Consider the following 14,577-nt stretch of genomic DNA (forward strand, 5'->3'; position numbering starts at 1 on the left):
GAGCCAAATTAGCCTTATCTCCATAGGTTTTTTTTTAGAGCTGTGTATGCTGTCAGTGCATTGTGTGAGATAGGTGCAGATAAGCACTTTTGAAAATGTATGGCCTAAGTAGAATAACTTTTGTTCACCAGTTTGCTCCCTAGTTGCTTTGTTAAGAGGGTCTTGATTATTTAGTGGAGCCACAGTAGCACAAAAATCCAGGGTGATTTGCAAGAAGATAGGTTGCCCTTTTCCAAACACACCCTACATTTAAATAATAGAATGTCTTTTAGAAATAGAAAACCTCTTTCTTCCCTGGACTGAACTGTAACAAACACTTCTGCACCTCCACAAAGTTTATGCTTTGAATGGCTGACCCTGTGGTCTGCAGAGTACATAGGCATGAGAACAGATGCTTCTCCCATTAGAAGTGGAGCTACACAAACTCAGTGCTTGCCTGGAGAGCTGCATCTTTACTGAAGATATATTATTGGTCCTATGCTCTGTTTAACACAGCACATGTTGAAAGGGCTGCATATGCTGGTGCATTCTGTTAATGCATTCTGCCTGTTTCCTCATCACTAGAAGAGGTAGGGATGTCAGTTCACAGAAGTCACAGAGATTTTTGTTCCCTTGCCATAGGCCAAATATTATTGTGAACACTGCTCACCCTATACTGCACAAATTAAATGTTTTGGAATTCTCATTTTCTCCCTGTGAAGAATAGCTATTGGAAATTTGAAATTGAGTTCGTTTCTGCAAAGTCTTTACATCTTGGATTCTGAGAAAGATTTAGGATGCTTTAATTCTCAGGATTTTGAGATTTTTGAGATTGGTCTTATCGTATATTGTATTTAATTTTATTGTATTTATTTATTGTATTAATTTCTGCTACTGATAACCTTGGTGCCAATGTGTAGCTCAGAAAAACAAAAGTAAAAGTCTTTGTTTCACTTAAACTCATTTGCTGTTCTCAGTCTCATTTTTGCCTTTCTAGTACAGAGGTCAGCGGGAGGGCTAAAATCCCCAGCTAGAATCAGAGAAATCCAGACAAATAACTCCCCAAAAGAGAGTAACTAAATTCTCTCTCCACCACTCCACCTCTTCCTAACAAGCTGCCAGATGTGGCCAGAGTTTGCATTAGTTTTTCAAGTGTAGAAGTCTGTGTATGTTGGTTTTACCAGCAGTCTTTCAGCCAGATGGTCTGCTAAACTCTCATTTTGCAAGGGGCTGGCTCATTTTCCATCCAAACGATTTTACTCTGGGGAATCCAATGCATTAGGCAATATTATCCACCTATATATATGAATATATGTATAGAAACCCAGCACTCATTTAATTCCAATGACTTCTGCAGATCTGAACGAATGTGGACTGAAGCCACGTCCTTGTGAGCACAGATGTATGAATACACATGGCAGCTACAAGTGCTATTGTCTCAACGGGTACATGCTTATGCCAGATGGCACATGTGCAAGTAAGTAATAGAGCTGATGGAACAGGCACACCAAAATCATCTAATCACATTTAATTCCAGCAGATTTTCTTCTTGTGATGAACAGATTTAGCTTATTTAGTATAGGGTTTTTACCCCAGTTCTCTGGTACTGCCACAGCTGAAAGAGGCTTTTCTATTTGGTAGTTCCTGGATAAAGTAAACTAGGTCATACTTGTATTTTGGTATTCAGAGGAGTTTTGATCCTTCTAGAATAAAAATCTTTGATAGTTTTACTTCAGATGAAGGACAGCTAGTACAATCTCGGTGCATAGTCCTGCCAGTTCATCTGCTGAGTAAGGATAAATTAATCTATCCAAGCAAAGCACCAATACATACTACTTTTTACATGCTGTTATACATGTTGCTTTACCTTTTTGTGCTCCATGACTGATTTATTTTATCTGTATTGATATGCCTCCCACAGCTGCTGCCAGCTTCTTGGAAACATTTGTTCCTTGAACTAAGGCTTATCTAAACTTCTGGGGAAAATAGATATTTCTACCTATCTTCTTTGTCTTTAAGCCAGCATGAAATGGAAAGGATTCCACTGTTTTAACCAACCTGATTTTCAGACCTGAGGAAGCATCTTGTTTTTCAATGATCAAGTTTCATTAGTAGAAAATACTTTTTTTTCTTCACCTGAGCAGTTCCATACAGGTATTTTGGCTTTGAATTTCACAAAACCCAGGTAACATGGTGACAGTCTTTTATAGTGTTCACTGGACTGGAGCAGATCCATCAGTTGGACAAGGAAACCAGTTCATCTGAGCAGTGGAACAACCTGCTTGAGAGCTGTATTCTAAACCAAAGGACCTGGCTGTATGAGGTACAGCACAGTCTTTCCCATGAACATGACAGAAAACCATAAATTCTAAAAGTCTTTGATCTCCAAATCTTGGAGAAAACCGTTCATCAGGCAGGGCGCCCATCTGGCAAGTCAATCAGAATAATTGTAAAAGTACCCAGCCTTGGCAAATACTTGCAGGAGTGCAGGGTCTGCAGCTGTAGAGCAGGTCTGAAAACCAGAGCCACTACTGTCTCTCACTTATGGCAGGGAGACTGAAATTGCCACAAAAGGTGCCCAGGGGACAGAGCTTCTGGAGGGTTTCCCTGCCATACATCACATCTCAGGTTCGTGCCACTGCATTACTAACCATGGTGTGTATTACTGGCAGACAGCAGCTGCAGGCCCCTGACATCCTTGAGAAATGGATATTTATTTCTTCCATTTCTCTCTCTGAGTCTAAAGGGTGGTATTAAAAAGTCACAGAACTGGGATCAGCAAAGAAGAGAGGAATAAGGACTGATAAGGAAAGAACAAAGTAGACAGGAGTGTAAGATCTATCACATGGACTCCAGAATTGTTAATGTGTTAATGTAGAGACAGTTTTATTTATAATGAATGGAATTTTGTTGTTCTGATTAATTTCTGATCTAATTTCAGATCTAACTTAAGTGTGTGATCCCAGCCTAGAATTTTGCTCTTTTTGTTATTTGAAATACTGTTTTCAGGTTCCAGGACATGTGCCATGGTGAATTGCCAGTATGGATGTGAAGAAGTCAAAGGGGAGGTGCAGTGTCTCTGTCCATCAGGTGGCCTTCAGCTGGGATCAAATGGAAGGACATGCATTGGTATGCTTAGAGAGCTCACTCTCTTTTCTGTAGGATTCCTGAAACCATAAGACTCTGGGAAAAGGTTAAGAAGCAGTTAATCCTCCTTGGTGGATTGAATAATTCTTCTTGTTAATCAGTGTGATGTAAAGTTTTCATGCTTTTTTTTAATAACTGTTCTTGTACTATTGGCCATGTAATTCTTCTGATAAGTCTCATCTCCAATAAATAATTGAATGTTTTGACATGATTTAGAGTCATCAACAGATTCAGTTTCTCCCTATTGCTATGAGGCCATTAAATACAATGTTTTGTCTTCAGGAAGCTGTCCAGGTTTATTTAAATATTTTTGAATTCTTGTCCACTTCCCTTTGATCACCTAAGCATGGAAACAAATGGTAGAAATTATAAAAAGACTGACCGTGGTGTCCAGCAGGGCATCACAGCAGTTCTAAGCCATAAAGGGCAGCAGTGTGGCATGATGAATTACATTAAAAGTCACTACTATGTGCTAAAATGTGATATGTCTTGCCTTAGCCCAGCAAGGGAAGGTGCAGAGGTTCAGTAGAAGAGCTGCTGCTGCTCTCAATTTCCTGTTCCTGGAACTTTGTCTTAAACTGTTCTTTGACATTTCCATTCTCTGGGAAATAAAGAAATTTTTGTACTTCCTCCTGAGCCTACTCCAAGACCTTAGGGCAAATCATTGTCCCCAGTGAGGAGAACCCACAGTGCCAGTTACCCTAGATTTTACCGTGCCAGGTCTCGAAATCTTCCATGAAGTTAGTTCACATTTTGCTGCTTCATTCAGAAGAACACATGCAAAAGCAAAAAGCCATCACTAAGCATGAAGTTACAGGAGTTATTTATTAAACAACTTGTGATAGCCGAGACCAAACCATTCCCATGCAAATCCCAACTAGTTCTTGCTTTCCCATTTTACCTTCTCATGGATCTGACCAGCATCCCTTCTGCTCTAGACATTGATGAATGCTCCACTGGCAAAGCTCTCTGCTCTTACAACCGCAGATGCATCAACACCTTTGGAAGCTACTACTGCAAGTGCCAGCTTGGTTATGAACTGAAATACGTCAGTGGCCATTATGACTGTGTAGGTAAGAGTTAGCCCATGAATTTTCCTTCTTCGTTGTTTTTTTTTCCCACAGTGTGCATTTTCCCTGTCATTGCCTGAAGCATGATGGCCTAGCCTGAGGATACTGCCTCAGAAATGGTTAAAAGATGTCACCCTAAGGATATTCTTGATGACACTTTGAATTTTTCTCTGGGTTTTCTCTGTAGCCTTATGAAAAACGTAACCACTGGCACTTGCAATTAAAAATGGCCTCATTGTACTGAGTCAAGATGTGCAAGAGTTTGTAGTAAGCTAGCAACAGTTGACTAAAATAAATGCCACTTCGGGTACAGGTTTAGTTAAAGAGCCATTTTTTGTTGTCTTGGCTTTCAAACTGTGATGAGCAAATTTTTTTTTTTTTCTTTTTTTGTGTGTCATTATTGAGGAATGTGAATCAAGTGCCTTCATGACTTTAAAACAAGTTGTTTGGATGGACAGTAGAGACAATGGAAAAAAATGTGTGAAAATAGTAGGTTTCAATTACTTTTCAGATCTCTATAGCATGCCAAAGTTTCTCCCTAACAAGAATAAATACAGGCAAAAAGTCATCTTGGCATGCTCAGGTGTCAAGACAAATGTCAAATCATCTTTACTCCTGTTTCAATCCATTAGTTGAATGATGGAAGAACAGCAAAGTATAAGTTCCTGCAGCAGGTGCCACAGGAGCATTGTTCAAGTTGTTGACAACACAAGGGCCTGGAAGGGTTAGAACTACAAGTGCATAAAAAAGAGAATTCATGTATTTTGTTTACATTTGATTGATATTGACTGAGGGGAGGAAGTGAGATCGTGAGGCAGATTTGGAGACCTAAATTTGCATTTCTTGTTGTCTGCAAACGCTGAGAGTCTTAAACTGGAAAAAATATTTTTTCATACAATATATGTGGATGGGGGAAAAACTGGAGAGGTCTCAGTAGTCAGGACTTTTTCTGTAAACCTCAATCTCACTTTCAGAAATACCAGATTTTTGAGTCACTCTTCCTGCTACTTGTCTGTTTGCTGACTTACATTATGAGAGGACCCGTCAGCTGCTAAAAATGATGCAATCTGGATAAAAGCATCTCTTTACTGAGATGCTCTACATTTTCCATGGATGCATATGCCAGTAGTTGTGCATATGGAGCTGACAGTCAGCATTCTCTCCTACTGTGAATTCTTCTGCCCCTGATGGTCGCTGGACTGTCTTGGTCTAACGTTAGTGCTCACAATACCTGGAAACAGATGGCTGGCACAAACAAGCTGTCGTGAACCTTGGGTTTTCAATAAAGCATCTATATCTCTCCCTAGATGTGAATGAATGTGTGACAAATACACACAGGTGTAACCTCCATGCAGAGTGTCTCAACACTGAGGGGTCCTTCAAGTGCAAATGTAAACAGGGATACCGAGGAACTGGATTTGATTGTGCTGGTGAGTACCACTGAATGTCAGGAATACTGCTGTGTTGTTTTTCTCCAACAATTGATCATTCTAAGCCATTTTCTTGGAAATGTCATGCTGAACAGTGCTGCAATACCAACCAAGCAAGACCTCTCAAAAAACCAGTATATTAATTGTAGGAGTCATAGCATAGTTAGTACATTTATAAGTTGTTCAAATTAATTTTGCCTATGAGTCTCCAAGTCTCATATATCTCTAGGAATCATAAGTAGAACAGAGAAGAGGATTTGTCGTGAAGAAACATCTTTAAAAACATACTGTGAATTTTCCATAAACTCCCAAGGGTAGCCCTTTGGAGGGCTGTGCAGTTTCTTCCAGAAGAGTTTCAGGCTAACTTAGCAAAAAATGAGAAAAGGGAGAAAAGCTGTGACTTCTGTGTTAAATTATTTTCCCTTAAAATTTTGCATTTGTTTCTCTATTGAATACTGAAGACTTCCTATAAAGATGTAATTGCCCAGTTCTAACTGAACATGACCCTCCAAGAAGGAAGAAAGAAGGGCTGTTCTTGTCTTTCTATTTAAAATGAACCTTTTTATTTATACCTTTATTAAACCCAGTAGAGGTTTCTCCTGCAACACCATTAGAAATGTTTTCCTAGGGAGGACATCTGAGCCCTGCATAAACTTTTTAAAAGCTTTTTTCTATAACAGATGAACTCAACATAATATATAAACCTTCCTGGGCTTTTTTCAAGTAATCCTTGATCAGATGTGTATTACGGTTATATTTCATGGTTACAGATGTTTTATGAGACCCTCTTTTATCCATGTTCCTACTCCCATTATGATAGTCATTGAAACTTTCAATACACATTGATAAATTAGTATTTTCACAGAATCACAGAATTTTCTGAGTTGGAAGGGACCCACTAGGATCATCAAAGTCCAGCTCCCAGCCCAGCCCAGGACAGCCCCAAGTATCAAACCATTTTGTTAAATTTCTATTTCCAGTAAAAAATGTTGATTTCTAATGAACAAAAATAAACAATCAAAAACCTGACTGGTACCGAAAGGTTTGGTTTGGACATAGATTGCCACAGCAGAGCTGTTTAGGAGGTTCCTCTCTCCAAATTCAATGTTATGAGCCAGCTTCCTTGCTAGACCACATCCCCTGTGATATGTCACTGCATCTTACTGCAATGGAAGGATGCAGTAAGAGGGATTGAGACCTGACTGAACACCACAGCAAGCTGACATGACATATCATGATATGGTTTTGTTAAAACAAAATGTACCACTGATGAAATGTTAAAGAAATACATCTCCAAGCAAAATGACCTGGTTTTTTTTTTCATTTGTTTGTTTTCTTTTTATTAAGATGCTGACAATTTCCAATCTTTTTGGCTAAGTCTATGTATAAAACATTCTTTGCTCAAGCAGAAACAATTCAACAGGCATGATTGCTTAAATATGAACAATGGAAATATTTTTGCTTGTGGAGAGGCAGTTTTTAATGTCTATCCCTGTAAAAAAAATCAGTCCTGAAGTCAGGTGATTCCTATCTTCTCACTGATGTTTCTTAGTTGTTTGCCTCTCTCTGACTACTTCCTAATGTCATATTTCCAATTACTGAAGTCCATTATTTGCTTAGCAGAGGAAGGAGACATGCATTCATAAACTTAGTAAAATACACTAAATGGAAAAGAGATTTACTATGAGAAAGGATAGAGGAATAACACATAGTAATGAGAGAAATCACAGCCATAGGCAGAAGATCAAAACGTGAGTGTCTAGCTAGAAAGATATATGAAACAATTGAGGAGGAGAAAAATACTAGAGTCAGTGGTAGGTAAAACCTGAAAATCAGTGGTGCTAAAGAGAGACTGGTTTCTCTGGTGTCATTCCCCCACATACACCTTTTATTTAAAGGGAAGAGGAGGAGATTCTTTTAGCCTTGAATGTTTCAATAGTTCATTTTCACTGCAATCCTCAAAAAAGTCTGACCAGTATAACTGATGAGGACAGGACATGAGTCTTGCTATTGGGGAAAATGTTTTTCAAACAGTAACACAAACACTAATTGGATGTACCAGTGTATCAACCAGTACACTGAAACACTGAGTGTTCTCCATGTCATATGGCAATTGTAGAAAACCTTTGGCTTTACTGAAGCTGAAAGTTTTGTTATTGGATTTAATAGGATGAGGGCATGATCCTGGGACATTAGGGGCTTAAGGATTTTTAAGGGGCTTCACACTTCTTTTGGTGACAATGGCTACAGCTCCTGTGTCCCACCCCAGCTTTCAACAGATGAGCCTGGGGTAGTGCTGCAGTTAAACAAAAGGCTTCTTAAATATGTTCTCAGTACTCCACATAAGTATCCCCACAGGGCTGCAATCCTGTTTTCATAGGGAAGCATTAATACTTTATAGCAATTGCCTCTAGTATATAACATACTGGCTACCATGGCAGCAGTATTTGCTTTTTATAACAAAGGAAAAATATTTTAATGAAAAGAGCATAGCTAAGTACATTGTTTATAATGAAATCCCTATGGCTACATCTCCTCATGCCACCAAATAACCGAATAAGTGAGATAATATATAATTCACCTTTGCACACAAGGTGGGGTACATTCTTTCATTCAATTTGCATGTCAATATAATAACTTAGGAGAAAGCTGCTGAAACATCAGACAGCAAATACTACTGCTGGCATGGATATGACTTGCGATTGTTCAGGCACCCTTTTGCCATTTAACACTCCTAATATGCATGAAACACTAGAGGCTGCTTCTGAACTGTCTCTAGCCCACATTTCATTTGAGAATCCCTAGAGATGTAATGTTTTGAATGATCCCTAAAAAGGTCCTAGCCATTTCCACATCTGGCCTCCCTCTTGCTGCAATCTGTTGCTCTTCTCAGGTTCATGTGTTTCCTGATTTCCTATTGTGCATTGAAAAACCACATTTCCCCTGCCACAAAATACTATATGTATTTCAGCTTTTATTTAAGAATAGAGTCTGACAAGGTTCCATAACCAGTTAAGATTCCTGTGGAAAAAATGAACCTATTTTTGATTCGCTTTTATGGTACAACAAAATAACAGGAAAAAGGATTACTAACTTTGTCTACAACCTTCAGGCATCACTCTAAGGAGCTCAACAATGACACTTTTATTATTGCTGGGCTGGAGGCAGGGGTTACTACTCTTCATTATGTTTTGCTGGATATCTAAATGTCATTACAATTTCATGCCAGCTCTCTCTGTGCCTCTTGTATTACTCACTCATTTTTTGCTGATAGGGTAACTCTCAAACCCTATATATGATTTGGCTTTCTTATTAACTTGCCAGTCCTGAGAAACATTGAGTTTGACACAATAAAGTTTCAAAGCTTAAGAAGTAATTGTGGTCATATCACTGGTGATATTCTTACAGTTCAATTCAGTATGAAGTCAAATACTGCTGCTATCCTTTAATGAATAACACTTAGGCTTTTGTCATCACACATTTCCTACTGGAAGCATTACCAGCTGGTGTAATCAAGTATTAAGCACAGTCCAGTGTGATGAACTTGCCCTAATTTCTCAAAGTATCCCTCCCTAAAAAAAGACATGAAACAGGGTAGGGATATGTAGATGATGTTCCATGGTGCTTAAAAGAGAATAATAGTCCACAATCTGTGTTTTAACCTATCTATGAAAGCTTTCAGACTCTCTTAAGACTGTCTAAAAGAGGTTGAGAACTTTTAGAAAGATTTCTGAAACTATGTCGTGCTGATCTAATCTTTACTCACATCTATAGGCTCTGCCCAAATATGGTAAAGGGTTGTCTGTATCCCTCACCACCTCTCCAAAGCCACAACGGGAGCTACAAAAGGATTTGTGAGCTAATTCCTAAGCTTGTTTCTCACCAGATTTTTAAATATATTGCTGGGTGTGAAGGTGGAAGCAGTGGGGAGCCTGCTGAAGTGCAGAGGAAGCTGTCTCCTTCTGCATCCTCAGTACGCTCAGAGCCCTGGCCAGCACTGGCTGTGGTCACAGGGTGTGTGGAAGGAAAATGGATCACTGTCTGTCCCTCTCCTGTATCATCCCCTGAGTACTTCCCTTTATACAACGCAGCACGGAGTCAAGGGGTCGGCATCTGCTCTCTACTTTTTTCAACTCAACTTTCGCAACTTGGTCATTAGACATCCTACACCAATCCATTTCTATGGTTTTATAATCTTGTACAGCAACTAATGACAGAAAATATTTACTTTTATCCCTCAGCCACTACTTGCCTCTGTTTTTCTACCTCTTGCTTTAATTCTAATTCAAAGAAAGAAATATTTGTGACCAGCACCTCTGCATTTATCTCCATGTCCTGGGGCAAAGGGCTCTGAAGAATCACTGCCTCAGGTGTAGCACCCCCGATTGCCAGGGAAGATGAACTGCTCATTCAGGCAAGTCCACAGGCAGTGGATTTAAGAGAACAGACTGACTTTAAGGTGGGGTATCCTTACACTGGATTATTCCTCCTGCAATGTATGTGTAGACATAAAATACCTTAAAACCACATCTCCAGCTACTCTAAAGCTGACTGCAGATAAGAAGGGGAGTAGTGCCATATTCTAAAATGTGCTTCTTGTCTTGTCCCTTTTGTCCCCATGAGCAGATTTTCAGAGTGCAGCAGCAAACTGGAGTCTGCAAGCACATGGGAATTTAGACATTTTCATCTCCCTCTTTTTGTCACTCTCATCATTTGATTTTCTGCACTTCTTAATTTTGCACATACAGGGAGATTGGTTTTCTGACACCACAGAGGTTATTATGTTGAGCTGTAAGAATTTATAATTTCACAAGGAAGACTTCAAAGCAGAAACTAAATGTAGATGTTCAGGTCTGCTGAGCAGTCAGCCCTGCCTTGAAAATCCCCATAGCCTTTATTAACAGCATGCAGTTTCTTGTTACTGATTGTCAAGAGGAAATTTGTTTGGAATTAAGCTTTCCTGTTAATTTTTATTGCTACATTCTGAGTTTAGACCCAGAAAACCTTACATCCTTCATGACATCATCCTCTAGAGGACACTTAGTGCAGTATTAGTAAGGAGTTTACTTGCAAGTATGTGACAAGCAAGGCTGCAAGCTTTACCTAAAGGAAAAGAAAAAAAAATTTAGTTTTTAGTTTTATTGGCATCCATTTACTCCAACTGCAACTTCCAAAAATCCCTGAATGCTCCAATGAGCACACCAAGAGAGTCTGATTCTGTTCCTGACATACTAGATAGCATGTAGTTGCATTTCCCATAAATAAAACGTGACAAATTCACAATGATAGGATTCCATTTTCCAGGAGTGAACATAATTTCAGGGAACTTTCCCCTTTTCCTACTAGTCCACAGTTATGTTTTATTAGCTGTTGTTTTTTCTTCTGCTATGTCTCTTCTATGAAAAGAAACACACAGAAGAAAAGTACTACTCAAAATTACAAGTCCTGTACATCTGTCCCAAAATACTACTATGAAGTAAGGAGCAAAATCGTAACATATTCTTGTTCTGTTAATAAAATCACTAGACAGCAAAAGCAGAGGGAAATAAAAACAGATGACTTCCCCCACCATTTTCAATCCAAAAAGACTGTAGGTACTGCAGCATCAATGCTGATCAAGAATTAAAGACAGAAAGCAGTATATAAGGCCCACTGGTAGAAATAGTCTCTCTTTATGGAAGAGCTTTTGTACAGCACCAAGGAACTGCTCAACTCTCATTGTGTCCTAGGCACTTCACATAAAGGACTCAAACTACAGAAGGCTGTCAGTAGCTTATGACATGTTAATTCTTTCCTACTCACCAGTTCTTCCTCACCCACTCAAATTCAGGCTGTGCTAGAGGACTGAGTTGGTCATGTCATAGCAGTTGTTTCATTCTGAGTTGTTTCAAAAGACTCATTGTCTTGAGCCCCAAAGTCCATTGCCATGGACTTCAAACCCCAGGTTCCTCCTTAGTAGCTCTGGTACTATGACAGAATAAGGATTTGATTAGGTCTAATGGAAACCTTATAATGGGATGTGATCATCTTACAAACTAGAACTCCTCAGATTAATGTTTTCTCTGAAACTTGCATACATGTCACACAAAGCCTTCCAGGTCTTGTTTTGGCACTGTGGTGTTCTCAACTGATGCTGAGCAGCAACTGATGTTGCTGATAAAAGGCAACACCTGCAGTATTGCCATAATTTCTCATTTGAATTTGTACTGTACACATACCTTGAACAAACTGATCCAAAGTAGTCCTCACTTTAACCCTCAGCTGTGATTTGGCCATCAGCACAAAGAGCCATCAGTCTTTGTCAGATGAGAGAAGAGTACATCTGGAAGGGACTAAAAAAGATCAGTTAGACTGTTCTTTTGCTCTGAGGCAGATCATATCCAGCATATTAATGACAGATGGTAGCCTAATAATTTTTTAACTTCTAGTGATACAGTTCAAATAACCTAAGTGGCTTTCTCCTGTGTTTCACTATCCTATAGCAAGGATAGTAAGCAAGTTTTTCATAATACGTAACTAAAATATCTTGTTTCATGTAAACTGATAATTTTTCTATCTTAAGAGAACATGGGGAACAGCTGCCCAACATACAGTCTCAAAGGAGCCCTTTGTTCTGCTACTAGGTCCCACCACTGGTGGAAAATCAATCCTGCCTCCCCACATGCCTAGAAATTCAACTTCAAATGCATTCCTATGAAAAACCTCCCACATTCAAGCATCCATAGTTTAATGATTGTAGAGAGAAAAAATTTGAATTCTAAAAGAAATAAATGGCTTGTGTCCTGCAACTCAATACATTGACAAGGAAAGCATGATTAGAAAATCAGAGTTGCCATGTAAATGTAAAAATGTCCTCTTACCAATTAATGTTTTGAAGTTTGTGCCTGAATATAGACTATATTGACTTAATTATACTTCATAATAGGTAAAACTCCAAAATCAGAATTTTCTTTTATTTTGCAGATTTGAAGAATCTTGATTGACTTTTATCCTACTCTTTAGTTTTCACCTCTGGCAGCCCTTGTGTTTTTAAGCAGGATCCAAAGCTGCAAGATACTACAAGAATGGTTATTCAAAAAGATAGTTAGTATTACACAAAATGATAATATCAGGATAATTAAAAGGATAATACCAGATTATCAAAAGGATAACCTAGAGTATTTCATGGCCAAGAGGAATCATAAAATAGTAAAAATCGGAGGAAATTTTACATTTATGTTCTACTCCATCTTGGAATTGCAAGACGATAATAATTTGGCATTCCTGGATGCCTCTCTGAATTTTTGGGTTTACCCCTTACATCTTAATAGCCCTTAGAACTAAATGAAATATGACAGAGCAACTTGATGCATGTCTTCTCAAAATATGCTCCATTTCAGTGGCTTTCAGCCTGTCATGGAAGGAAAAGTAGGCCAGAAAAGTTCACAAAAGATAGCTAAGAAAATTGCTCATTACTAGTAGGCTGACAGTTGTGCAGGGAATCTCAGCTGCACATACAATTTTTAGTAGTTCACAAGTTGAAGCAGGATTTATTTTTCTTTTTTTTTTTACCTAAGCTTCAGTGTAAAAATAATGTAAGGTGCAGCATGGCCTGTGTTACACAGGAGTCCAAAGCACTCTTGACAGAGGATCACTTTGGTTTTTTTCACTGTAACTCAGACAGAGAGCTGAACACGAGCATGTGTGTTTGGTTCTGTGCAGAGCTGAACTTATAGTAGAGAATTTAGCTGTATGTCTCTAGACATTGTAAAGGACACCATGGTCCCATTTAGAAATGCTGGATGGTTCCTTAGATGGATATTTACTATTTTCTTCTTGGTTCTAGTTATCCCTGAAAAGTCAGTGAAGGAAATTGCAAGAATCCCTGGAACAGCTAAGGACACAATTAAGAAACTTCTTGCACATAAAAATAGTGTGAAAAAGCATGAAAAAATCAAGAATGTGATCCCAGAAGCAGCTGTGACACCTCCTTCTAAGACCCACTTGCAGTTATTGGACTATGAAGGTGGTACTGATCTTGGTGGGAGCTACAGTGAGGAAGAGAAAGAAATTGAAGCTACTACAGAAGATGAAGCAGAAGAGTCTGATGAAGAGGAGAAGGCAGATTTTGAGAATCAAATCGATGATGAGCAAAGCCTGAGAGGAGATGTCTTTTGTAAGTTTCTTTGTTTTTAAAAAAATCTGTTTTTAAAAAAATCTGGCTTCAATATAAAAATATATAAACACTAACAAAACCATCACAAAACATCATAGACACTTTAGCAGAATTTACTTGTAGAAAATGAATCATAGAATCATAGGATGGTCTAGTTACAATCCCCCTGCCACAGGCAGGGCCACCTGTTAGACCATGTTGTTCAAAGAAATTAAGAATTTCTTCCTAATATCTACTCTAAACCTACCCTCTTTCAGTTTAAAGCTATGCTAGAGAGATTTTATTTTGCCAGGGGATACTGGCAGAAAGTCAGTGTGCTCTGTGACATAGAGATAGCAAGTATGTCCAAGATGTAGTTTCATTAAGTATGTGAACTCTGTATTATTTATGACTTTCTTGTTTGATGCCAGCTGTGATTCTAGGACTTCAGGCATTGTGGCATTTGCATTTTCATTTTAAGATAGGTAGCTTGTTAACTGTGTTTCCTTTCCTTTTAAATTTCCATGTGCTATAATTGATCCTTGTTAATAATAAAAATTCAGTCATTATTTAGGCACTTAATTGCTTGGACATTTGGCTTCAAAACCACTTTAATTTTTAATGATATTGAATGATCCTTTGGACTACATCGTTAGCTCAAATTTACAGCTCGTAAATTTGTACATCATGTTTTTTCCCTTCTTTGCTGGTGTCTATTCAGCAGATTCCTTTACTACCACATTAAGTTCCTCCATATAATCCCCTCAAGTATTCACATAGCATCTGCCTCTTGTATTATTAATATAGGTATTCTTTG

At 38.5% G+C, this 14,577-nt stretch overlaps 1 protein-coding gene across 2 annotated transcripts in view; it reads left to right on the top strand.

Moving 5' to 3' along the window:
• The window catches only part of EGFL6 (EGF like domain multiple 6), a 37,055-nt gene that overhangs the window by 10,825 nt on the left and 11,653 nt on the right, over nucleotides 1-14,577 (top strand). For both annotated transcript variants that reach the window (XM_064646629.1, XM_064646630.1), the window contains exons 4-8: nucleotides 1,337-1,456; nucleotides 2,989-3,108; nucleotides 4,065-4,199; nucleotides 5,504-5,626; nucleotides 13,452-13,781. In XM_064646629.1, the coding sequence (XP_064502699.1) occupies nucleotides 1,337-1,456; nucleotides 2,989-3,108; nucleotides 4,065-4,199; nucleotides 5,504-5,626; nucleotides 13,452-13,781 (828 nt within the window). The remainder of the gene's footprint in view (nucleotides 1-1,336; nucleotides 1,457-2,988; nucleotides 3,109-4,064; nucleotides 4,200-5,503; nucleotides 5,627-13,451; nucleotides 13,782-14,577) is intronic.

This window comes from Pseudopipra pipra, chromosome 2 (genome assembly GCF_036250125.1).
Source record: "Pseudopipra pipra isolate bDixPip1 chromosome 2, bDixPip1.hap1, whole genome shotgun sequence".
In the NCBI taxonomy this organism is placed as follows: Eukaryota; Metazoa; Chordata; class Aves; order Passeriformes; family Pipridae; genus Pseudopipra; species Pseudopipra pipra.